Raw genomic sequence first — 27,638 nt, 5'->3', positions numbered from 1 at the left:
AAGGGGTACGGGAGGCCACCAAGGTGGGCACAACCCACTTAGGCGTGCCCTGGTGGGTTGTGCCCCCTCGGGGCACCCCCAGGTGTAGCTCTGGCCCATTGGAAGTGTTCTGGTCCATAAAAAATTCTCAAAAAGTTTCGCGGTGTTTGGACTCCATTTGATATTGATTTTCTGCGATGTAAAAAACAAGCAAAAAACAGCAACTGGCCCTTGGCACTGGGTCAATAGGTTAGTCCCAAAAAATGATATAAAGTTGCTATAAAATGATTGTAAAACATCCCAGAATGATAATATATTGGCATGAATACTTCATAAATTATAGATACGTTGGAGACGTATCAGTGGGCGCCATTGTGAGATGATATGCGGATGAGGTGGTGTCAGGAGGTGGGTTGAAAACCCCGCCTCGATTGTGACCATGACCAACGATGGCGGTGGCTATGGCCGTCGCTTACCTTCTTGGAAGCATTGTTGTACCGCGGTTGCATCCCTCCAGCACGGATGGTTGTAGCTCCAGGGCAAACCCTTGATCTTGTTAGATCGGACAATGACGGTGCCTTGGTGCTGTTTCCCCCTTGGGGGTTTCGTCGTTGCAGCTAGGTATTGGGAGCCGGACCAGTGGAAGACGGTGGTGTTGGTGTCGAGACTTCTGTGGCAACAATGATGGGGCGAGCAGCGTCGAAGACGTGGTTATGGATGAGGTGGTTGGCTCTTCTCCAGCATGTCCGTGGGATTGCCTCGGTTGGTTTGTTGCCGTGAAGTCAAAGCTATGGTGGCGGGGCCCAGGTGGTATACGATGACATGCAACACATGGTCCATTCGATGATCTTCTACGACGCCAGTCGTGCCTAGTTCTCCTTTGTGGTTCTCCGTCAGAGTCGGAGTTGCGCTATCTGGTAGGCGGGGTCTGGCGTGGACCTTCATGCATCTCCACACTGCCTCTTCAGTGTGGTTGGGTCGACGATCGCCTACAGCGAAGTTAGAGTCTTTTGCTCAGGGTTTGGCTAGGGATGGCGATGATGCCTGTAGGGGAGGAGTGATGATGATGCTCCTGTGTGTTGTCTCGATAAGACCCTGTTTGGAGTGGTGTGCATGAGGCACCTTGTGTGCCGCTCAACGGTTGTGATGATTTTCTACCGATTCTCCATAATTAACCGGGCAATTTGGTTTTTGCTCAATTTTTCTCAATTAACCGAGCAACTCTTTTTTTCCTAATGAATGCAGGATAACTGCCATTTTGAAACACACACAAAAAACAAATAGGCTTTCATTCAGCTCGTTATAGTGCAATTTACACCACGAAGAAAGATACGGGTTCTGGTAAATACAGACGAACAATCGACACACAAAAAGATGGTCTAGAGCCTGCATACCCTTAAACAGGCTCCACTGTCCAGGCTCCCAGGAAACATGAAAAAAACATGCAGACAACTAAACATGCCCTTGATGCGGGTTTTGATGTGGACACGCTTGAGGGAATGGTTGGAGCAGTCATCCGAGACCATCATGGAACGTTCATTGCAACTGCAAATGAAAAGATTGATCTTTGCTTTGACTCATTCACGGCGGAGGCAGTTGGAGTGAGGTTTGGAATGAACCTGGCAGTACAGTTGGATGCAGTAAGATCGAGGTCAACTACGATAGTGTGAAGGTTGTTGCTGTCCTAATCGATGATTACTCTTCTTCAGTAGCTTCTGCTATCTTTAGTGATTGTTATTTGTATCGCTTGATTTTACTCATGTCATCTATTATTATTGTAATAGAGAAAGAAATCAAGTAGCTCATGAACTGGCTGGGATGGTTAATTTTTTTTTAAAAACTAGCACATATGCCCGTGCGTTGCAAAGGGAAAGAAAATTACGGTTATGTGCAATCACAATGGTTCATAGTGAATACACTATGAAGAAACGCTAGTTGTCCCACCTATATATTCAAAGAAACGCTGATTGTCCCATTCACCTAAACATCCAACAGTGCTATCGACGGTAGGGAGGCGCACATTGAGGTCTAGAAGAAATACATCACAGCCGCACAATCACAAAAGGAACCACATCGTAGTTGGGAGTTCTTTTTTGGAGCGTGGTTGACAGTTACACGTAAGGTCATCGATGCCTATTAGACGCCCAGACCATGGGCAGTCATCTGGACACTGTCGACTAGCCATGCCTCGCTTGATGCAAGGCGGTCTTTTGCCCCGTACAACATGAAATATCCATGCATCAGTTTCTTGGTATAATTTGAATTTTCATCCACACACAGGCCCAACGAAACAACTGGAGGAACCCGTCAAGTGAAGGCCCAACCCAACAACGTGGAAGCTCAATCTTGCGTGGGCTTCGACTTCGCCTAGACTTGTTAACCAACGTCACAGATAACATAATCTATAAAAAAATATAACTTCACTTTAGAACGCATCATATTGTCTGGTTGGGTGGCAACCCCTAGGTTGTCTCTCGTGTAGGTCGTGTGTTCAACTCCTGGCTGTGGCCATTATTTTTTAGTCTTCAGCAGACTCCCGGTTTTCAGGCGAAGGCCCAACTCAGCAACGTGGAAGCTCAATCTTGCGTGGGCTTCGACTTTGCCTGGGTTCTTTAACCAGCGTCACAGATAACAAAATCTATAAAAAAATATAACTTCACTTTAGAACACATCATGTTGTCTGGTTGGGTAGCAATTCCTAAGTTGTCTCTCGTGTAGGTCGTATGTTCAACTCCTAGCTGTGACAATTATTTTTTAGTCTTCAGCAGACTCCCGGTTTTGTTCGTACGTCTGTTTCCTTTATTTGCACAAATATATGTTCCTCCATGAGATAGACAAAACTAAAAAATAGCATACGTAAAAATTCTCAAGACGGGACGAAACAAAGTAGAGCCAAAACTAAAAATACCTATTTCCTTTAATAGTAGGTCTAGATAGATATCTAGATGGACATCGTTCCGAATGTGGTTATTTCTCTTTTTGTAAGTGATGTTATGATTCTTATAAATGAATAAAGGAGAGATAATTGTCAAAAAAAAGTTTCATATGTCGTGATTTCCAGAGTTGGCACGCATGTAATGACCACATCGTCTCCGTCTATGGCGTCGCTGCTGCTGCCGCATCTTGTGCCTTTTTTTTTCTTTTCCGAGCGTAGGATGGGTTGTCTTTTTTTTTGAGACAATTCACGAAGCCTTTATTACATCGTCACCATAGTTACATGGACAAAAGAAAGGTTTTCGAGGTGGCCTAATCAGACACGGCGGCCCATCCCTATCTTTAGAGCATGCTTCGCTAAATTGTGAGCCTCGGCATTTGAACTCCTAAACTCATGAACAAAATTATATAAAGTAAAACTATAAGAGTGTTGTATAATCTCATGTATGATTGCACCGTAAGCTGTTCTATTAGTCTGCTTGATATCATCGATCACGACCTTGCAGTCCGAGGCCATCAGAATGGACTGAAGTTGTAAATCATCCGTCAGCGCCATTGATTCTCTTATCGCCAAAGCCACTAGAGTCGGTGGGTCGGTGATGGTTGCGAAGCCCGTAGTTGATGCACCCAGGGTTGTCGTTTGCACAGAAGGAGAAGGACGCGGTAGCCTCAATCTTGGCCCATCAAAGCAAGAGGCCTACAAGCGCGGGTGCTTTTGATGAGCCCATCGCTGACCAGCCCACGACACGAGCTTCGGTTGGTTGCCTCGTCGTGTCTCCCGTTCCCCCACCTCTCCAACCGCGGCAATTGCAGAACCGGAGGAGCTCCGGGTTCCTCCGTTCCGAAATCCGCCGAATCCTCCCGAGCTCCCGCGCCGGCCGATCCATTGCTCGCCGCGATGGAGTCTCAGCACGCCTCCAGGGGCCGCCGCACCGTACGCCTCCGGCCTCCCCCCGTTTTTAACTTTCTTTCCTTTTTTGGAGGCGGGCAGCGGCTCAGATCCGCGCCTCGCTTCGCCCGTCAGCTTCTGATGTCCGAGACTCCGATCTCTGTTGCGTGTGTGGCAGCTGGAGGAGATCCGGCAGAAGAGGGCGGCCGAGAGGATGCAGCAGCAAACGCCCGCCGCGACCGCGTCCCACGGCGACCCTCACGGTTGGTCCATCCTTCTCTCTATCTGTCTGCCAGAACAATTCCTTTGCTATCTTTGCTTAATCCGGTGCTAATCCTGCCTTTAAAACATTTCCGATGATCTGCAGGGAACCAAAGAGCCGCGGCAGAGGTTAGTTTTTCAGTTTCCTCCTGTATCCAAGAGCTGGGACATGTTTGCTACGCCATTTGTCTGCATTGGGGCATTGAAAAAAATGCTTTTTGTTGCAAATGTGTAGCAACCCTGTTGTTTATAGATTGTAACTAAGGCCTTTTTTTTCGTCTGAAATGGTAGCTCCTTGCACGAGTTCAACAACTTGAAAATGGGAACTTGGAATTGGAGAGGGAAAACCAAATGCTGATGTCCAAGGTATCTTTGTCTGTGATATGGCGTATTGCGTAGTTATTTGTGGAATAGCAAGTCCTAACACACACGGCATGCGTCCCGCAGTTTGCCGAGAAGGAAGTCGAAAAGGATTCCCTGGTTAACCGATTGAATGACCTCGTGAGTTACATCTTGTCTAGCCAGTACTGGTAGCACATCTTAGTGCATCTCAGTTTACATGCACCTAAGCGGTTTGTTGCCTGATTTGTGACTTGCAGGAGAAAAATGTAGTGCCCTCGTTGAAAAAGGCTCTAAATGACATTTCATTGGAGAAAGACGCTGCAGTTGTCGCTAAGGTATTCAACACTTGTTTTGTAGGAATATTTGTGCAATATTCTGCTAACTGTGCATGCATGCCTCATCATTTCTTCCTGGTATGATAATTAGGAGGATGCTCTAGCGCAACTAAGGAGCATGAAGAAGCGGTTGAGAGAGGCAGAAGAGGAGCAGTACAGGGTATGTCTAAAGTTTGTGCCTTCTTAGCATTACAGTCAGCATGCTCATGTTGCAACTCAACAGGCAGAAGAAGACTCTGCATCCTTGAGAGCGCAGCTCAATACCCTGCAGCAGCAAGTAATGAGCAACTCTTACAGTGGATATGCAGTGGGAACATCAAGTGAGCAAACTCTTGCCATGGAAAAGGAGATACAGGATTTACAAGCTCAGCTAAAGGTAGGTTGTTTATGCCTTCCACTTTAGCGCTGTACTTGCTTCCATTCTCGTATGGTCTATCTAAAAAATCTTTGATATCTAAAAAAAATGGCAAACACAGCAAGAGTCACTGCTAAGGCAACAGGAGCAGCAAAAACTAGCTGAAGAGACCCTACTGAGGCAGCAAGATCAGCAAAGGCTAGCTGAAGAACAATCCCGTACCACTTCTCTTGCAGCTGAAAAGCGAGAGATGGAAGAGAAAATTGCTGCATTAACAAAGAAATCTTCAGGTGTGGATGAAAATTATTTCGTGGGTATTATATCATCTCTAACTGAGGAAGTAGAAAAATTTAAGCAAACATGTAATTCTATTCTCCAGATGTTGCTGTAGGTGTTTTCTGCCATGCTTTATGGTTTTGTAGTCATTTAGTGTTGAAACATTCCATATTTTTTGATATATAGACATATAGTTACATGCTAAGGTACTTACTACCATGTTGCAAAATTATGCACCTACTTGCTGAAATAAGTTTTCCCTTCCATGCAGAAGAGGCTTCTGAATTTGCTGCACGCAAGGCATTTTCAATGGTAACACATCTAACAAACTTTATGTTCGTTAATTTCATCAGAAAGTAAGCTTCTTACAGTATAGACCATTAGACTGCATAGGCACATGTTTAGGCATGGTGCTATGGCCATTCACAGTAAGACCATACAGTTATGCCCAGATTGATCAAGAGCTTTGGAGGTATGTATGGCTGGTATCAGATCATGTGGTACCTGGTGATTGAGCACCTTTAGTTCTGAAGGCATAGTTAAAAGTCAAAAATTGCAGTGGTGACTAGAATAGTCACACGCACATGTAGTATTGTAGGTTCATAGTACTCTTGTAGCTGAACTCAGCTCTTAAAACAATCTGTACTGATCGCTTTTTTCGTTATGGCAGCAAGATAGGGAAAAACTTGAAAACCAGTTGCATGATATGGCTTTGATGGTTGAGAGGTTAGAGGGCAGCCGCCAAAAGCTGCTGATGGAGGTGTTTGGCTTTGCCTTCCTTTTATTTTTGCTAAAGTAAGTTTCCTAAACGGTGACTAATTTCTTTATGTGTTCAACAGATTGATTCCCAGTCATTAGAAATAGAGAATCTGTTTGAGGAGAACTCGGTCTTGTCAACTTCATATCAAGAAGCTATGTCTGTTACGATGCAATGGGAGAACCAGGTGTGCTGTTCGTATTCAGTTTGTGCATGGAGTATGCTAAAAATCTTTGTTACGAAATCTGCATCTTGCCTACTGACTTCATCTAAACTTGCAGGTTAAAGATTGTCTGAAGCAAAATGAAGAGCTTCGTCTCCACTTAGAGAAGCTAAGAATTGAGCAAGCTAACCTGTTGAAAACAAACAATACTAGTGTCCAGCTAGATGGCCAAAGTGAGACCAGCATCCCACCAGAACTGGTCACAGAGAATCTTTCTCTAAAGGTTAATAACTGAAACTGGTGAAAACGTTTTTTGTTGTTTGGGTGATGACCAACTTGTGGTCAAATCCAGTTAATATCATGTCCTCAATTTACAGTAGCTTCCTGCCACATGTAGGATGAACTTGTGAAAGAACAGAGCAGATCTGAGGGATTATCGGCAGAGATAATGAAACTTTCAGCTCAGCTTAGAAAGGCAGTCCAAGCACAGAATAACCTGACACGCTTGTAAGTCTGCTACCATTTTCTTATATTTTCCTTAGTCGACCCCATTTTGTGTTGGTAAAATCAAACTGTTTCATCTCTTGTGCAGATATAGACCTGTATTAAAGGACATCGAGGGTAATCTGATGAAAATGAAACAAGAAACTTATGCGACAATTCTATGATTTTGCTGAGGCATGAGTGCAAACCTCAGCGAGGACACCATTTGCACCACAAATTGATCGGCGTTTTTTTTGATGTGTCTGCCTACCTTCATTAGGCAGTTCTTAATTTGTAGAGTTCGATCAACATTGTTGTACATGTGTGGTACTGATGTATCTATCGTTTATGCTGATGTATTTTGTAAACTGGCTGAAATGATGAAAGGAAAAATCAGTATACCATTTGTTAGCCTGTGGACATTTATTTAGCTTGCGCTGGATCACTTGTGTTTGCCTCGTGCCTACACAAACATGTGACTACAAAATCAGTTTGCCTCGTGCCTAACTTTGCACCTTAAAATAAAGGGCAAAATAGTCAGGATGTGATTTCATGATATTGTAGATGATTATCATTTCATGATATTAAGCAGCATTACAATGCATTTGCAGTAACTGTGCCAGATCATGAGTGAATGGGGATCTGAATAGGATACCGCTATCTTTGATCTTATACAACTTAGCCATCTCGAGTGCAACTCTGTTGCTATCTTTACCAATCTTGTGGCTATGAATATTTGGCTTTCTCCTCAACATGTCTAGCATCTCATGTAAGGTTCTCTCCAAGCAGAAAGAGGGTTCATATTTGCAGGCAATCTCATGTAAGGTAATCACAATGGCAGAATCGTCGAACAATCATCTAAGATGATATGCTCGTGGACCAAATGTAGCGCGTCGCTTAGGCCAAGGACACAATCTCATGCTTCAGCTCTTCGGCACAAGCACAAGGTGGAAGTTTTGCCCCTCCGCTTTTCTGGTACCTGCACAAAACGTCGCATCACGTTAGCCTCCACATAGCCCTCTGGAGGATAGGACCAACTTGTAGGTATTGCTGATTACTCTTTTCAATAATGGTTTTGGTAACTGGTAAAGAAAGCCAAAGGAAAGCAACAAGAGTTGCAAATAATGTTCCAAAAGTAAAGGTGACATATATTTCAGACAAAATGTTCTGCCTGACGCAGAGCACCCCATAGACATCACCATGGATTCTACACCAACACTCCAACCGTTATGTGTTGGGAAACATACTAGAAAAAAAAACCCCGCACCTATGATTACCCAAGATCAATATGAAGATGCATAACGGGTTGAGATCACGATTGTACCGTCACCGAGTTGTAGCGGAAGAAGAACGTGTCGATGTAGATCGTACTTGGAGTCTCTCGAACTGTCGATGAATGATCCCTCGTACCGCCCATGAACAGTCACTCGAACCGAAGACCGAAAGCGCGGCCTCTCTACTTGGTTGCAAGCGTGCAACCTTCACGACCGGTAGCACTTCGCCATCCAAAGCTAATCGTCGCCAGAGAATTAGAGGAAGGAGATTAGAATCACACAGGGCTTCTAAATATGAGGACAGGAGGATTAGTCTAACTCTAATTGGTCAACTAGGACCAACTAGAACTAGAACTAGAAGAACTAGAGTAGGCTCCAAAACTTGTATGCACAATTTGTGGCCAAGACCTCAAGTATATATAGATTAGAGGAGAAAAGGAGGGCTGCTACCAAGGAGGGAAAGCCTCCTTGGGACGCCGGCCTAAGGGGAGGAGTACCCCAATTCGGCCTCCTAAGGAGCCTCCCCCACTTGGGCCTTCGTGGCCCAAGTTGGCTTCCACCTCTTGGCCTTTTTAGACCCGTTGATATTAAATTAAAGGGCCATTTACATTTCTGTCCCTAACTCGAACCAACTACTCAGATTTGCCCATAATTTCGAAGCCTGCTCAAATTTGCCCCTCTGCCGTTAGGTGCTCTTAAAAAATTGCCCTTCCACGCCGTTACCGTCTGGTCAAAGGGCTTTGACCGCCCAGAAAAAATAGCAAAAGAAATCTAAAATTTTGTGCGATCGAAGATACTCATGTGCGTGCAAAATTTCGTGCTATTTGGACATTCCAGGAGCTCATGGCGAGGAAAAACAGTTAATCTGTATACTTGTGAACAGTAAATTTGAAATAAAATAGCAAGAAAATTCAATAAATATGAATTTTTTTGGCATCAAAGAGGCTTGGGTGCACAAGGTGCTTGCAAGTTTTTGTGATCAAATGACATGCGAGAAGGTCTAGACAAAAAAACAAAATAGTCATTTTTTTCAAAGTTTTTTCCGGAGCCAATTTTTTTCCTCCACGAGCTCCTACAGTGTCCAGACACAACAAAAATTTGCATGCACCTTGGGGACCCGAACCTCTTTGATGCCAATTTTTTTTCATATTTTTTTGAATTTTCTAGCTATTTTTGAATTTACTATTCACATGCGTACATATTAACTGTTTTTTCTTTGCCACGAGCTCGTGGAATGTCCAAACAACACAAAAATTTGCACGCGTTTTGCGAACCCGATTATCTTTGATCCCACAAAATTTCATATTTTTTGATATTTCTGCTATTTTTTTCAGGACGGTCAAAGCCCTTTGGCCGGCTTTATGAGTAGTGGGTTCCAGTTAGGGACACAGATGTAAAAGACCCTAAATTAAGTATAAAATAGTTTTAGATATTTTCAGACCATTATATATAATTTAACATCCCCACAAATATTTTCCACCTATATATATTTATCGGTAATACCCGGTATTACCCGATATTCACCGAAACCCCTTCCAGTGACCCCGAAACACTTCTGGATCCTCTCAGAACTATTCCGAGTGTTAATGAAACAATTCCACAAATATATTCTTATCACTCCTATCCTACTAACACTTAGCAGATCTTCATTGCCTTAAGCTTGTGACCCCGTAGGTTTGGTAACTCATAGACATGAACGAAACCCCTTCGTTCAATGACCGATAGCGGAACCGTGGGCATCCATATCGATCCCTATGAGCACACGAATGATATTTGAGTGAACCTATGATTATCATATGATGTTCCCTTTGCTTCACGATACTTAACAAAACTCGGGATGCATTGGTATCCTCTTGAGTCATCACTATGCTCACTATACCGAAATCCTTGTTACCAGTTTTGTTCTTTCTTGTTATTATCTTCCAGCATCCCCATGACGTAGTCACCTGTGTCTGGCCAGGCGATGGTGGATGCCGTTATACCGAGAGGGCCCTAAGAATATATCTCCATCGTTAGAAGAGAAAATCCCACTCTCGAGCTATCTAGTCCCTTGTCAAACTTTCCGATGAACATGTAAGTTGTTGTTATGATCACAGTGTCACATGTGACATTTGAGCAACCCCTAAGTCCACCATATGGTAAGAAGTGACTACGATACTCTCATGGTCCAAGGAGCAAAATCACATGTTAACACTCCATGTCATTAGAATTGATTACAAACAATATTATCTTAATTCATAACAAACAAGTTTGGGTCTATTCAATATGATCGTTCTTCCAACGTCATAATCTCAGTGTTGTTTTAGGACTATCGTTACACTTAACGATATCCTAAGAGCCGGAAAACATGATCACCAACAACACTTGAGCTAGTCTTAGAGGCGAGACTAGGAACCTTTATTTAATCTGTTTATCATTTCACACATGCATATGAGTTTTCCACTGAATCGCATATTTCAAGATCATAGCAGTTATAACATCAAATATAAACACTTAATATAAATATGTAAATGTAACAATACAATAGTATTGCCTCTCGGGCATATTTCTAACAGTCTCCCACTCGCATTAGAGTCAATAATCTAGTTACCACTTTTAACTTTTACACCAATGGCAATCTGGTGTCAGTGCATGCTTTGCTTGTGGTATAGACTTCGTCCTGTCGAATATGACAATCTTCAGATCCGTGTCTATCATTTGCATTTCAATGCATTTGTAATGCTTCCACATGAATTCATAATTTATGTGAAACAAGCTTAGTATGCATTGAATCACTGGCAGGACCTTTGATTCATTGATACATAGAACCACTATTGAGAACAATGATCCATTTGCACAATCATCTAGAAATCATACCAAGCTCATAAATGAACTTTTTGATTCATCACCCTCTATTGTTACTTATAAAGTGACAATATACTCAGCCTTCTGTTGTAGAATTCTCCACATTAATCTTTTGGATCAATTCCAACTTACTGTGCCACCAATCATTTAACTGAAACTGATAAATCGCTTGGAGTACTGATGAAGATTTTATCAAGGTACTTACTTACAACGAGCCTGTACTGATTTAACTCCTTACACCAATCTTTTCATCTTATCCATATGCGAGAAACATGTCATTTGTACTTAACGACATTTTTCACTGTTATCCTATGATCAATAATTTGGTCATTTTGGTAACTTTACTCACAACTTAATTGGAGTATTAGACATGTCTGGTTGTTTACATACCATGGAACATTTATAACACAAGACTGATTGAAATCATGTATTTCGCTTATCAGTGTTTCATGACACTGATTCTTGCTTAAAACTCCTTCCATGTGACTTTGACAAGAAACTCTTGGCGTTTTCTTACTAAACTACTTTAGTACTTTGTAAATATGTATTTTGGCTAAGCCCTGATTAGACACTACTATCTCCATACATTATAATGCTTAATACAAGGACCATATTGCCTAAATACTTTACTAAAAAACTAGTTTCAATAAATTCTTAATCCGTGTCAAGAAATTTATATAATTTCCAATCAACAATGTGTCATGCACACACAGTGTTCAGAAATATTACCATGCTCCCACTTACTCTCTTGTAAATACAAGCACCTTTGTTTCTATCGATGGAATCATATTTTTTGATCAATTTATCAAAACAAAAATTCCAACTCCACTATACTTGCTTCAGATCATTACTGAATCTCTTGAAGTTTGCACACTTACTAGCATCCTCTAGATCGAGAAAATTACCTTGGACCGTATCAAATATTCAACCATGGTTCTATTTCCATCTCATGCGAATCATTTTGATATCCATCTGTTATATCTCATAACTGAAATATTTAGTAATTGCTAGTTTAATCCGAACTGACTTTAAGTATTATTATGATGAAGCAATATTGTCATAATCAACTCCTTGATCTTGTGATAAACAATTTACAACAAGTCAAGCATTATAAAACATTTTATCTTTGTCAATCTATAGATCCATCACTACATTTTTAGACTTTTAAGTCTTTCAGAGGGTCTATGAAGTTCTAAACTTGAATTTATGTGCATGGATACTATCTCAGATTATTTTGGCATATAGCCAATTCCGGAGTCAGGGCTCATCAACGCTTCTCTATGTATTATAGGTTCATTGGTTGTTTCAACAATATTTCGTTTGCAAACCTTGAAGGTCTGTATGAATTTTCCAACCTATGTAGTTCAGTTGCACATTCAACTGTGGTCTCTATATCCTATGTAGAGGCTTCTGTATCAGTCATGATAAGAAATTTAAGAACCACTTCTAGCATTTCTTTTCTTTGACCCGATCATGAAGATTTTGTAATCTCATCGAATTGCATTGTCCTCCCACTCACTCTTTTGCAAAAAAACATTCTCTTCAAAATTTCCACACTCCATGACAAAACACTTTGCCTCGGTGTAGTGATAGAGGAATACCAACCATTTGGCATAACCTACACAATAGCATTTATTTTAACAAATTTGATGGTGCTCTTTTTAGTGTAAAAGCCATAGTCTCTAAAGCATCACATTAAAAAGTATATTGGCAAAACAATCAATGTCATTTCTGATCTCACCATATCATACATAACTTTATTACATCTACTCAAAACATTCTACTCTTAGTAATTTTCTGGGAAGTGCAAGCTATAAAATTCTTTTACAGCTCATAGGACATTGGCTAAATTTGTAACTCAAATATTATTTTTTGCAATTCAGTTGTAGAAACATAATTTTCTTGTTACAATAATTTCATCTTAATTCTGAAAATCTTTTGATAAATTTCAAAAGATCCAGTTTTATGTCTCAATTAGTAAATATAAATATCTACTTGAGTCATCCTTGAAGATAGATAAATCCACTGCTTGCAACAACACTTATTGGACTACATACATCAATATGTATATTTCCAATTATTTTGTTGCTCATTCTTCATGGCCTGTGAATGGTATTTGAGTTTACTTCACTATTTGGACAAAGGTTGCAAGTGTCAGATGATCCGTAATCATATGACTCTAAAATCCACCACTATGGAATTTCTCCATGCGAGTTTCTCCAATGTGACTAAATGCAGTGCCACACATATGTGGTATTCTTTTAGTCTTGCGACATTTAGCATTAGTAGGATAAAGTGAATAAATTCTATCATCAATATTCACAACTTACATCCTATTCAGAAGTAGGAGTATGGCCATTTTGTTTATTACATCGAGCAACTATTGTTCTCTTATAAACAACCTCCTTGCAACTTCTATGCAATGGGCTAAAGTGTACAAAACTCTAAAATGAATTATGACAATAAATTAGAGGTAATATGTTGATGAAAAAGCATCATAACTATTACAAATTCGTTGGTCGTTAGGTCGTAGTAATTCTTGCATCAATTTGCAACAACATGCAATTGAGTCGGTATCCTTGTGATCAACTTTTAACCAAAATTCCCGAAGAATATAGTGTTTAAAAATTTAATCACAATTCTCAAGAATTACACTTTACTTGATCGACTTTCTCTACATCTTATAACTTGTATGGCATTCATACCTGAGCTGGACATTCCAGTCTTCTTTACTTTCCACCTCTAAACTTCTTATAGGTTTACTTTCAATATTTCTCCCACTCAACAGAAGAGCTATCTAACTTTTTAAGAGTGGCATGAGCCCCGAACATCCCTAGGCATGTAAGTCTCACTACATCCTTTGGTTTTGTTCTTTCTCTTTAAGTTCTCACCAATAACTCATGACTGGTGTTCTTCTAGATCTTATACATTTTAGTCTCGAACATAGTTGAATCTTGAATGCTTCACTAGAATTTGCAAACAAAACACTTCTTTGGATATCATATATATATATATATATATATATATATATATATATATATATATATATATATATAAATATTTGTTTGCTTCTGAAAAAAATCAGTTCCAAGAATATCACATAACTATCGCAAACATTTTTGAACTTCGGTTCTCGGAAGCAAGCATACCGTAATGTAATTCTTAGCCTTTTGGACCAAAAGGCGTAAAGTCTCGTCATCCATAGCATTAGCAGGAGAGTGTTGCAAGCATGCAGTAGGACAAAATCCTTCTTGGCCCTCTTCGAGGACAATCCTCTCAATCGTAAAAGATTCAACCTGATAAATAATAGTCAATCCATTTCAACAGCAAAGGTGGAACCATGAGCCATAATTCTACAACTATAATGCAAACTACACATATACATTGTTCATAATTAATTGGCAGTAGTGATTAAACTGAATTAATGCATAAATGTTCTCCCACTCGAATCAATATATCTCATAATTGATATTAAGTGATTCAAGACCCTGATTTTATTCACAACCATTAACGTGGACATCACTGATGACGTGAAGTTCAACTGGTAGGCAGTCTTTTGCCGATCATAGCTCCATATGACTCTTGTTCATCTTTCAATGCTTCATGCTCTGAGCTCAGAACGATTCTGCCAGAACTTCCCGTCTTACAGCTCACGGCCCATTTGTACTCATGTGGACATGGCGTACTCTGGAACGCTACGTGTTATAGACTGTTGCAACACTAGGAAGAGCACCCTTTTAACTTGATTTTTACTGTGAGAGATCACCCTAATAATTGACTACCGTGCAATCAAAGGATACAAACAACAAAGGGATAAACATCTCAGGCAATTCATAAAAGCATGACATGGTATAGCCCTGGGTGCCGGGAATTCTCTGTGACCATCTTCAATCTTCTATTGAAGCGTCGTGGCATCCAATATCTCGTTGTCATGGCAACCATTTAAAAAACGTTGCCATGGTGGCAATTTTAGAAAACGTTGTCGTGGCACCACATTCAGAAATTCCGTCGTGGCACGAAATTACAGCTCCTCGTCCCGCGCCAAGTACACCTTCTCAACGTCGGGGTCCTCCGTGTATGTTTGCCATCGTCATGTGTAACCTGCAGGCTATCTCTATGATATTTACATTAACGTGGCAATCTCATGGCTCCAGCCATCATGCCGTGACGCACAGGCCACTTAAAATTACAACATATAACCATCTCATACATAACCTCATTATCACAACGAAGGCTATACCACATTATATGCATACTCTGCAAAACCAAGTTAGACGTCCAATAATCGGTTTTAGCAAAATATTAGTTACGGGGTTAACCAACTTTAACAAATAATACTAGTTATCTACATCCACAATTTAGGTGATGATTCATGATGCTAGATTAAGTTTCGGGGTGTGTGAAACAAGAGACGTAACTAAAAATCTCTAGCCCCACACTAAACTTCGTCAAATATGCATAACCCCTAGAAGATCATCCATCTTCGGAACCCTCTTGTGTACGCGATGATTCACTATTCTCAACTATGGTGAAGCATAAGGAACTATTAGCAAATCGTCGACACCCAGAGCCGATCGGTTGTCAGAACCTTGTAGAAAGCGACACCATGTCGTCGATAAATTGAACCAAAACAACACTCGAGGGAAGCATAGCAAGAACATCAACCCTCACAATCACATGTGATCTGGATCGCAACCTGTACCTACTCATATAACTGCTCATGATGCCACTATTGGGAAATGTAGTAGAAAACAAAAAAAATCACACCTACGGTCACCAAAGATCAATATGAAGATGCATAACAGGTTGAGATCATGATCGTTACCCTCACCGAGTTGCAGCGAAAGAAGAACATGTCGGTGTAGATCATACCTGGAGTCCCTCGAACCACTGGCGAATGATCCCTCATACTGCCCATGAACAATCCATCGAACTGAAGACCGAAAGCACGACCTCTCTATAATTGGTTGCAAGCGTGCATCCTTCATGATGCGGCAGCGCTTCACCGTCCAAAGCTATTCATTGCCAGAGAATTAGAGGGAGGAATTAGAACCACACATGACTTCTAATTATCAGGAAAAGAGGATTAGCCTAGCTCTAGTTAATCAACTAGGACCAACTAGAACTAGAATTAGAAGAGCTAGAGGAGGCTCCAAAACTTGTATGTACAATTTGTGGCCAATACCTCAAGTATATATAGGTTGGAGGGGAAGAGGAGGGCTGCCACCAAGGAGGGAAAGCCTCCTTGGGGCTCCGGCCTAAGGGGGAGGAGTTGGACCCCTCCCCTACCCCGCCTCCTTCCTTAGGGAAGGAGGCCTTTGTGGCCCAAGTTGCCTTCCACCTCTATTAGGCCCGTTGATATTAAATTAAATATAAAATAGTTCTAAATATTTTCATACCATTATATATATAATTTAACATCCCCAGAAAATTTTCATCTATATATATTTATCACTAATACCCGATATTCGTCGAAACCCTTCCGGTGACCTCGAAACGCTTATGTATCCTCTCAGAACTATTCCAAATATTAATGAAACAATTCCACAAATATATTCTTATAACTCTGTCCTACTTACACTTAGTAGATCGTGATTACCTTAAGCTTGTGACTTTGTAGGTTTGGTAACTCATAGACATGAACGAAACCCCTTCGCTCAATGACATATATCGGGACCGTGGACGTACATATTGATCCCTATGAGCACATGAATGATATTTGAGTGAACCCGTGGTTATCACATTATGTTCCCTTTGCTTCACGACACTTCAAAAAACCCGGGATGCATCAGTATCCTCCTAAGTCATCACTATGCTCACTATACCAAAATCCTCATTACCGGTTTTGTTCTTCTTTCTTGTTATTGTGCTCCGGCATCCCTGTGATGTAGTCACCAGTGTCTGGCCAGACGATGATGGATGTCATCACACCAAGAGGGCCCTAAGAATATATCTCCATCATTGGAGGAGCAAATCCCACCCTCGAGCTATCTAGTCCCTTGTCAAACTTTTCGATGAACCTGTAAGTTGTTGTTATGATCATCATGCCACAAGTGACGTTTGAGCAACCCCAAAGTCCACCGTACAATAAGAAGTGACTATGATACTCTCATGGTCTAAGGAGTAAAATCACATGTTAACACTCCGTGTTATTACAATTGATTACAAATGATACTATCTAAATTCATGACAAACAAGTTTGGGTCGATTCAATATGATTGTTCTTCCAATGTCATAATCTTGAACTCTTGGGTTGTTTGTGACACTTATAGGCATAGCTCGATAGATTGATCGGAAAGGATAACTTTGAGGTGGTTTCGTACCGTACAAACAATTTCATCTTATGTTCTTGCTAGATAAGAACTTTGGAGTGATTCTTTATTGCATGTTGAGGGATGGTTATATGATCCTATTATATTAGCATCGTTGAGAGATTGCACTAGTGAAAGTATGAACCCTAGGCCTCATTTTCAAGCATTACAACACCGTTTGTGCTCACTTTTGTTACTTTCTACCTTGCTGTTTTTCTATTCTTCCTATTGCAACAATCAATATCTACTATCATTACTACACTTGTATCACCATCTCTTCGCCAAACTAGTGCACCAATACAAGTTACTGTTGTATTTGATGTGTCGGGGACACAAGAGACTCTTTGTTATTTGGTTGCAAGGTTATTTGAGAGAGACCATCTTCATCCTACGCATCCCACAGATTGATAAACCGTAGGTCATCCACTTGAGGGAAAATTGCTACTGTCCTACAAAAGTCTGCGCTTGGAGGCCCAACATGAGTCTACAAGAATAAAGTTGCGTAGTAGACATCAGGCAGCTCCGTATTGTAAAAAGCAATGAATCCTTCTCTATGATTTTTTTCTTAGCAAACATGTATATATGGAGTTGGAGTTGGGGTTGCCGGAGGTCTAGGGGGGTCCATAAGCCTGCAGGGCACACCCTAGGGGGGTGGGTGCGCCCCCCTAAGCTTGTGTCTCCTGGGTGGCCCTCTCTGGTGTATTCTTCTGCCAGTATTTTTTATATATTCCACAAAAATTCTCTGTAAATTTTTAGGTCAATCCAAGAACTTTCATTTCTGCACAAAAATAACACCATGGCAATTCTGCTTAAAACAACGTCAGTCCGGGTTAGTTCCATTCAAATCATGCAAATTAGAGTCGAAAACAAGAGCAGAAGTGTTCAGAAAAGTAGATACGACGGAGACGTATCAGCTAGTGTTGCATGTCTTGGGTTGGTTTATCAGTGTGCTCGTGCCTTTTAGTCTTGCCGAACCATGCAATGCGTTGGTGGCCTCTTTTCACGCCCTCCAAGTTGCGAGCACCCTAGCTAACTTTTGGGCTTGAGGGGTCAATTTGGAGTCATGCGCCAACCAGGGGCCAAGGCTTGGGTCAGGTTGGCACTTCAAAGTGTCGTACCCTCTCAAGCAGGAATAGAGTTTTTAATTGCATAGTGGGGTCCCAAACCTGGGTTATACTTGTGCCATGTGTCCATGTGTTAACCTAAGGTTATGTTCCGTTGTCATACAAATGTACACGCAACTATCGTAATACTATACATTAGGTACATCGGGAAACACCTCGACAGGACCCTCCGAGAATATTTGGGATCAATTTAAGGTATAATTGTATTCTTTTGCAATCCCTCAAACTCCTAACGATGGGGTTATTCAAGCCTGGTATGTTGACTATATATTCAATAAGGAGCATTTTCAAGCATTAAAGGGAGATTTCATGCACCAATAACAATGTAAGAAATCAACTGGAATGATGAAGATATTTTCATCTCAAATCCATGTCCTCAAAGATCTGAATACCACTTGAGAGGATCACTAATTTTCACCACATTTCAAATGACCTACCAAATTCATTTACTAACTACATAAGTGCCACAAAATCCTATAAGCCCGCAAAAAACGCGCTAAAAGAGTGGATGTACCAATAAAACCACTCAATTCCTTAAACAAAACAAGAGGGGGAGAACTATGGCCACACACATGATTTATGTTCTCGTAAGAAACAAAGGAAGTAGAGGAAAAAAACTCTAAATCAGTAAATGCAAGTCAAGTTCGTGTTGATAAACACATAATTGGAAGTATACACGTAGTGAATGGATAACCTCGACAACCTAGCTCGATACAATAACTAGTACATCGAAATGCCGAGTCTTGGTCATATTGGAAAGCCATGAAAATTTAACTGGGATAAACTAGATTCCAATAATCATATTTAGATTCTAAAGTACTGATATAACTGAAAGTCTACAACCATCGATATAAGTTTCTCAATTGTGATTGAAAACAACCTTCATAGTCATTCAGATTGAAAGATAATGGCTATGGAAACATGTGAATACAACTCGTATTGGGACCAGTGGAATGATGCAATCCAAGTAGAAATATTCTCTCTCGATAAAAGGAAGGTATTAAAGTAATACCTACACCAATGTTCTTTCAAAATGAGAAGATGAGAGGTATTGCAACACTTGTAGCACAAGGGTTCATGCAGGCACCTGAAACTCTCCAATATATGTGGAATCACTTTCCAATATCTTATCTCAGTGGCAGTTTAGAATCATCTATCTATGCATTTGATAGATATAGTGATCACATATTATTATGTGTCACTTAATTCAGACATATAGGTCACGGGATCACAATTCCCAATCCTTACGTGAAACACATCATACATTGTTTAAATTCAATAAGTCATTTCATGGCTTAAATTAGACAAAAAAATGGTGCAACCAACTTACTGAGTTCCTTATAGCAAAGGGTTACTCCAACAATGATGATTGTCCATGCATATTCATCAACAAATCCTCAACATTGTTTTGCATTATATCAATGTATGTATACACGAGATATTTACCAAGCGCATGATCATCTTAAGGTGAAAGTTGAGATGAAAACTTTGGTAAAACCTGAATTTGGTTGATGTACACCAAACTGCGTACATCTAGAATCTATCCATTCAAAACTCTCATGGTTGTTCAATCTCTAGACATAGAGAGCAATCATTTTAGACCATGAGAATGTGCAAAAGATATATTGAGACCCAAGGTTCTATATCCCATTGCCATTGGACCCACCAAACACAATTGGTTGGGAGTCAAGAATTACCTTTTGATATCTCCATGCCACCAAAGCTCTTGGCATATTCTATCAAGTTTATAGAAATCTAGAGTTCAGTATCATCGGATACATTGATCATGTCATCACATTGCCAGATCAAAGAAAAGCTTCGTGTTCCTACTCGGTGTCATGTTCATCTCATGGAAGGCTTCCTAATATGCCCTAGTGGCAACATCCAACAATCACTAGAAAATATGAGACATTATGTGTGTGTGTGTGTGTGCGTGTGTGTGTGTGGCCTCGCAGAGATAAATCACATACAACAGTCATTGTCATGTGAACATGTATTCCATCATATCACCAACCATTCTCTTGAAGATAATGTTGCTTAGGTGCAAATGGCTTACATAAAGAGCAATAATATGTTTGCTCTAGTATTGCTTCATTCCTGTGAGTTACAACAATGTTGGTTGATAAACGTATTTGTTGTGGTGTTCTCACGGTAGATGCCATGGGATGGCTTATCGAAGGTGGTTGGGGCCAGAGAGCGTTGGTGGGTTCTGGAAGCGAGACTGGGCACAAGCAGTGCGAGACACATGATGTACCCAGGTTCGGGGCCCTCTGTGGGAGGTAACACCCCTAGTCCTGCCAGATCAACTGTGAATATCACAAGGGCTACAATGGTGCTCCTAGAGCTGTTTGTGTGGAGGAGGGAGAAGGAGCTAGCTCTCTTTCGTGCCTCTCATATATGTGTTTGTGTGGAATGAGACGACCCCTCCTAGGAGGTCTTATAGCCTGGCCTCCTAGGTTACAAATAATAAAGAAATGACGGCGGCGCCTTGTTGTCGGCGTCTCTGGCCTTTTGTGGGGCCCGCCAGCTGCACATCACTGTAGCCCGTCGTCCTCCATGTCACGGAGTGGTCAGCACTATGCCGCCACAATGTCGTGCCGCGTTGACGTCGGTCGCCCCGGTCAGCGGCGCCACGCGCACTGTTGCCATGCTCTCCCCAGTCAGCGGTATTGCAAGCACTATTGCCATGTCCTCCTCAGCATGGGAGGGGTCATGTTGTATGGTGGGACAGGACATGCGCTGATGCTATCGGCCGCCGGCTTGGGCGTGGCACTGCACCTAGCCGGCACACATCTAGGGAGCCGGATTGAGGGGTGTTGGCTACCCCAATGTTTTGTAAAGTGGACTTGTGCTCTTGAGCCTATCCGGGGGTCATCCCCAAACAGTAGTCCCCGAAACTGCTGAGGCCCAGTGAGGGAGTCCTGGATTAGGGGGTCTCTGGACAGCCGGACTATCTCCATTGGCCAGACTGTTAGACTATGAAGATACAAGATTGAAGACTTCGTCTCGTGTCTGGATGGGACTCTACTTGGCGTGGAAGACAAGCTAGGCAATACGGATATGGATATCTCCTCCTTTGTAACCGACCTTGTGTAACCTTAACCCTCTCCGGTGTCTATATAAACCAAAGGGTTTTAGTCCATAGGACAACAACCACAACATACAATCATACCATAGGCTAGCTTCTAGGGTTTAGCCTCTCCGATCTCATGGTAGATCTACTCTTGTACTACCCATATCATCAATATTAATCAAGCAGGACGTAGGGTTTTACCTCCATCAAGAGGGCCCGAACCTGGGTAAAACATTGTGTCCCCTGCCTCCTGTTACCATCCGGCCTAGACGCACAGTTCGGGACCCCCTACCCGTGATCCGCCGGGTTTGACACCGACACTGGTGCTTTCATTGAGAGTTCCGCTGTGCCGTCGCCACCAGGAAGGATGTCTCATCCCGTCTTTAAAGATGGCACTGTTGCTGAGGGAGCTTTGGCTATCGGCCAAACTCTCCGGCTAGGTGGTTTTCTTATGACCGCTTGTTCGGCCGCTGCGCCGACGATGACTTCTCGGGTCATCGAAAGCAATCTTCACGTCAACTCGGAACTCGCCGAGCAGTTAGATCCAATGGAGCTCTCTTCCCTGAACGAGCTCTTGGATCGCATCGCCGCCCTGGGAGTCGCTACAGACTACGATCAGATTGGGCCTAAACCCGATCTGAGAGAGATCAACTCTCCCCAGGTCACCCATCACGTTGCAGTGGTGGAGGAACAATGCGGCAACCCTTCATCTATCTTAAGGACTAGCTATGTCCGGATTCCCGATCCCTCCAAGCCGGATACCCGCGGAGGGGAGGACGTCACTCAAGGCCTGAACCTAGAGTCAGGCAGTGGGCTAGATTTATCGGAAAACATCCAAGAATCCAAACTTCCAAGTTCGGAAACTCCTTGGCCCCCGAGTCTCAGATTGGGTGAGGATTCGGGTTCAATTCCACCCACCCACCCAAACATAAGCGATCTATCCCAAATTAGGCAAGAGCCCGAAGAAACAGTACACCATTACTGGGCCAGATTCCTCCTGGTCATGAACAGGATAAAGGACTGCCGCGAGGAAGACGCAATTTCATTCTTCTGCAATAATTGCACGGACAAGGGAATCCTCAACGCCATAAGTCGCCGCGAAATTACACGCTTTGCCGACTTGGTGTCCATAGTACGAAAGTACTGTGCGATGGAAAGCGCCTGGAAAACCGAAATAAAATTTTGGGATAATCCGGCCCTGAATACAAACCCAGTCCGAAATAAAAGGGTGCATTATCACAATACACCTGGGTTAACTACCAAAAAGCAAAAGCCCTCTACGGGGCAAGGAACCGTACTGGAGGGATGGCTCAACGGACCCTGCAAAATTCATAGTACAGCGGATGCAATACCAACGCACAGCCTTAGAGCATGTTGGATACTCCGGCAGGTGGCCAAAAGTGGTGAGGATCTACTCCTCCCAAATACCACAGAGCACCATCCCGTGGACAACAATACGGTGTTAACGGTCTTTGAGACCTTCGCGTCAAATAATAGACGCAAGCGAACACTCCGCAGCATGGCCGAAATCTGCCACGTAGCAGAAATAAATCCTTGGAGTGACACGGCTATTACCTTCAATGCCAGTGACGAACCCAAATTCCGAACAGCCCGAGCACCAGCCGCACTGGTCCTCAGTCCAATCGTGGACGGCTTTCGACTCACCAAGGTACTCATGGACGGCGGCAGCGGATTAAACCTCATCTATGAGGAAACTCTTCAAAAGATGGAAATAGACTGGAGCCGCATTGAGCAAAGTAGCACAACCTTTAGAGGAATCATCCCCAGTCGGGAAGCACGCTGTGCTGGGAAAATCACACTAGATGTGGTATTCGGCACGCCGGATAATTACAGGTCCGAAGAAATTACATTCCAAGTGGCCCCGTTCAGCAGCGGATACCACGCTCTATTAGGGCGGGAGGCGTTTACAATCTTCCAAGCCATACCCCATTACGGGTACATGAAGCTCAAAATGCCCGGGCCCAACGGAATCATCACTCTTGCTAGTGATCCGGACATAGCACTCCGCGCCGAAAATAAGATAGCCGCACTAGCCCTCGAGGCACTATCCGAAGCCCTAGCGGCCGAGGAACTAACTGCTGCGCTCCACGGTGAACAGGGACGATGTGATACTCGATAAAAGATCCAAGTCCACCTCCTTTAAACCGGCGGATGAAATAGTCAAATTCCAAGTCCATCCAACGGACCCTACAAAAACAGCTTCCGTCGGGGCACAATTAAACCCTGATGTCAACGCCGCACTACGAGAGTTTCTATGTGAGAACTGGGACATTTTTGCCTGGCACCCTTCAGACATGCCAGGAATCCCACGCAGGCTGGCCGAGCACAGCCTAAATATCCTAAAAGGATTCAAGCCAGTTAAGCAGGCTCTTCGGCGTTTCTCCGAACCTAAGAGACAAGCCATGGGAGAGGAACTAGCCAAGCTATTGGAGGCCGGATTCATCAGAGACATAAAACATCCGGACTGGCTAGCAAACCTGGTGATGGTACCAAAGAAGGACAAATCCTGGCGCTTGTGCGTCGATTTTAAGGACCTTAACAAGGCCTGCCCAAAGGATCCTTTCCCCCTCCCCCGCATCGATCAAATCATCGACGCCACCGCAGGACACGATTCATTGTGTTTCCTCGACGCATACTCCGGCTACCATCAAATTAAAATGGCAGAGCCAGACCAAGCCGCAACGGCATTCATCACACCATACGGCCCATTCTGCTTCAACACAATGCCCTTCGGGCTCAAAAACGCCGGCGCAACATATCAGCGCATGATTCAGACATGTCTGGCAAACCAGATCGGCAAAACAGTGGAGGCATACGTAGATGACGTGGTCGTTAAAACCAAGCATGTCGAAACTCTAGTAGACGACTTGAGGCTCACATTCGATAACCTCCGAACATATGACATCAAGCTCAATCCGGAAAAATGCGTTTTCGGCGTACCAGCCGGAAAGCTCCTGGGATTCATTGTCTCCAGTAGAGGTATTGAAGCTAATCCGGCCAAAATCCGAGCGTTGTCACAGTTGGCTACCCCAACAGACCTCAAACAAATACAAAAATTGACTGGATGTGTGGCGGCTCTAAGCCGCTTTATCTCCCGCTTGGGAGAAAAGGCATTACCCCTTTATCGCCTCCTCCGGCGCACCGAACACTTCGAGTGGACGGATGCCGCCATGGCCGGACTCAACGAAATAAAAGCCATATTGGCAACAAACCCAGTCCTGGCCGCGCCAAACATTGGCGAACCAATGCTATTATACATTGCGGCAACTCATCAAGTAGTAAGCACAGTACTCATCGTCGAACGAGAAGCGGACGAACACAAATTCCCCCTTCAAAAGCCGGTTTACTATGTGTCCACTGTCCTTACTCCATGCAAATCACGGTACCCGCATTATCAAAAGATAGCGTACGCGGTATTTATGGCATCCCGGAAGCTGCGACACTACTTTCAAGAGTGTTCGATAACGGTAGCCTCGGAAGTACCACTTAACGATATTATAAACAACCGCGACGCGATGGGCCGGATTGCCAAATGGGCCATTGAGCTCCTCCCGTTCGACATAACTTACAAGCCACGGCGAGCTATTAAATCGCAAGTTTTGGCTGACTTCGTCGCCAAGTGGACGGAAGCCGAACTCCCTAAGGAGTACGGCACATATTCAAACTGGATCATGCACTTCGACGGCTCCAAAATGTTGGCTGGTCTGGGGGCTGGCGTCGTTTTGACGTCCCCAACAGGAGATTCAGTTCAATACGTACTACAGATAATGTATACGGACTCCAACAACGCAGCCGAATATGAGGCCCTTCTACATGGTCTCCGGATGGCAGTATCCATGGGCATTCAACGCCTAGAGGTGCGCGGGGATTCGAACCTCGCGATATCCCAAATAAATGGAGACTTTGATGCCAAGGATCCGAAAATGGCAGCTTATCGCAATGCCGTCCTAAAAATGTCAGCTCGGTTCGAGGGGCTCGAATTTCACCATGTGGCTCGGGAAAACAATCAGGCGGCGGATATCCTCGCCCGCATCGGCGCAAAACGCGACGCGGTCCCTCCCAACATATTCCTGGAAAGGCTCTTCAAGCCATCCGTAGCATGGGAAGGGGACACCGGTAACAACAGTCCGGACCCGGCCAAAATACCCGATACCGAACTCTCTGACACAATCGGAGGCTCCGCCACCGAAATAACACATTCAGCCCACGAAATAATGGCCATTATTGCCCCGTGGACAGAACCATTCCTGGCCTACCTAACTAGACAGGAACTTCCGGAGGACCAAAATGAGGCACGCTGCATAGTGCGGCGATCCAAGGCCTACAGGGTCCATGAGGGAGAATTGTACAAAAAAAGCGCTACCGGAGTCCTTCAAAGGTGCATCTCCGAAGAGGAAGGGCGGAACCTTTTGGCAGAAATTCACGCCGGACTCGGCGGTCATCACGCCGCAGCCCGGGCTCTTGTAAGCAAGGCCTTCCGTACAGGATTCTATTGGCCAACGGCCCGGGCAGATGCACAGGACTTGGTCCAACGTTGCGCCGGTTGCCAGCTCTTTGCAAATCAAAGCCACATGCCACCCACCGCCCTCCAAACAATCCCCATTACATGGCCCTTCGCGGTCTGGGGGCTTGACATGGTTGGACCCCTTAAAGGGGGAACCCACAAGAAAAAATACTTATTGGTCATGGTGGATAAATTCACCAAATGGATAGAGGCTAAACCGGTTAAAACAGCCGAATCCGGACCGGTGATAGATTTCATATCCGGGGTTGTACACCGTTACGGCGTCCCCCACAGCATCATCACTGATAACGGCACGAACTTCACGGCCGACGAGGTAAAACTCTGGTGCAGCAAAATGGGCATCAAGCTCGATTATGCTTCAGTCTATCACCCACAAACCAACGGTCAAGTCGAATGAGCAAATGGTCTTATAATGAGCGGCATTAAACCCAGATTAGTGCGCTCCTTAACGGAGTCTGACACGCACTGGGTAGAGGAGCTCGACTCCATACTCTGGGGGCTGTGGACCACGCCGAATCATAGTACCGGATATACACCGTTTTTTATGGTGTACGGCGCAGAGGCAGTCCTGCCCTGTGACATAATTCATGACTCACCTCGAGTGCGCATGTACGAAGAAAGAGAAGCCGAGCTCGATCGGCAGGACAGTCTGGACACCTTGGAGGAAGAGCGCGACGTAGCCAAAGCCCGTTCCGCATTTTACCAGCAACAGGCTCGCAGATACCAAAGCAGATAAGTACGGGCCAAAACTTATAACGTTGGCGAACTAGTTCTACGACTGCCGGATAAGAAAAAGAACAAGCTCGAGCCCAAATGGGAAGGTCCCTTCATTATCGACCAAGTTCTGACCGGTGGAGCGTACCGACTGCGGGATGCATCGACTAGTCGACTCGAGCCGAACCCATGGAACGCAGCCAGGCTTCGAAGATTCTACGCCTAGCACCGGACTCTATGTTAGTCCCCTCCCTTTGTCCATTTTCTGCATATGCATCATCTGTCTTGTTTCCCTTTCTTTCTTTTATTTCTCTAGGCCTTCAAGGGTCACCTTGTGCCTCACTCGTACATTACAGATGCGCTAGCCGCACTCTTCATACCTGGGGGCTTCTTTCACAGAAGCTTAAATTATTTACCTGGGCCTCACGCCCAACACATGTGTTATACTTCCGCATGTACCTTTTTTCACCATTATATGCATCGATATGACTTAAGTTTTGGCCAAGCTGGGTTGCCTGGCTCTTGTATTTATGCCCTACGTTCCCGTTAATTCGGCTAGGGCATAAGGGGAGCACCTCTGCGATTGTTACCGCCGGGTCAGCCGGACGTGTACCTCAGACTGGGTGAAGCCGAAAGCTAGCGTTCTTAAGGGAATATTCGGTCGGTGAACAAAAGATGACTTTTATTTATTATCCATATCTGCCCCCAGATGCTTTTTCTGCGCTTCTTATCGCAGTCCGGACATGCACTTTAGGGCATGCTTACCCAGGGAAAGGAACCCTTAACGGAACTATTCTCCCTGGAAGATGTTTCTTACTACCCATGTAATATAACATAACTAGTTGGGCACTTGTCTGATAAAGCACTAATGACCCCTACGCCTGGTCTCCACGCATGCCCCGGTTCTTACATAACCGAGAGGGTATTCGGATACACTCCGGACCGTCGGGTCCCGAGGTTGAAGCGAAAAGGTCCGCC

The 27,638-nt window shown here is 43.5% G+C and overlaps 1 protein-coding gene across 2 annotated transcripts; it reads left to right on the top strand.

Moving 5' to 3' along the window:
* Positions 1-3,623: 3,623 nt before the first annotated feature.
* Positions 3,624-7,185, top strand: LOC123085403 (flagellar attachment zone protein 1). Of its 2 annotated transcripts, none has more exons than XM_044507037.1 (15): positions 3,624-3,847; positions 3,981-4,065; positions 4,170-4,192; positions 4,355-4,429; positions 4,523-4,564; positions 4,663-4,740; positions 4,832-4,900; positions 4,964-5,116; positions 5,217-5,385; positions 5,643-5,683; positions 6,042-6,131; positions 6,211-6,315; positions 6,410-6,574; positions 6,689-6,798; positions 6,884-7,185. In XM_044507037.1, the coding sequence occupies exons 1-15, from the start codon at positions 3,632-3,634 to the stop codon at positions 6,957-6,959; spliced, it is 1,497 nt and encodes a 498-aa protein (XP_044362972.1). In that variant the 5' UTR covers positions 3,624-3,631; the 3' UTR covers positions 6,960-7,185. The 2 variants fall into 2 exon arrangements, with proteins under 2 accessions (XP_044362972.1, XP_044362971.1); XM_044507036.1 differs by having other exon boundaries at positions 4,511-4,564.
* The last annotated feature ends 20,453 nt before the right edge of the window (positions 7,186-27,638 follow it).

The sequence above is a fragment of the Triticum aestivum genome, chromosome 4A (assembly GCF_018294505.1).
Source record: "Triticum aestivum cultivar Chinese Spring chromosome 4A, IWGSC CS RefSeq v2.1, whole genome shotgun sequence".
Lineage (NCBI taxonomy): Eukaryota > Viridiplantae > Streptophyta > Magnoliopsida > Poales > Poaceae > Triticum > Triticum aestivum.
Note: the sequence above shows the minus strand (reverse complement) of the source record. Positions and strands in the feature narration are given on the sequence as shown.

Coding starts and splice junctions, on each gene's coding strand:
- LOC123085403 (XM_044507036.1), top strand. CDS start 3,632: ATGAGCCCATCGCTGACCAGCCCACGACACGAGCTTCGGTTGGTTGCC. Junction 4,066..4,169: donor GTCCCACGGCGACCCTCACG/GTTGGTCCATCC, acceptor GATGATCTGCAG/GGAACCAAAGAGCCGCGGCA. Junction 5,684..6,041: donor CACGCAAGGCATTTTCAATG/GTAACACATCTA, acceptor TCGTTATGGCAG/CAAGATAGGGAAAAACTTGA.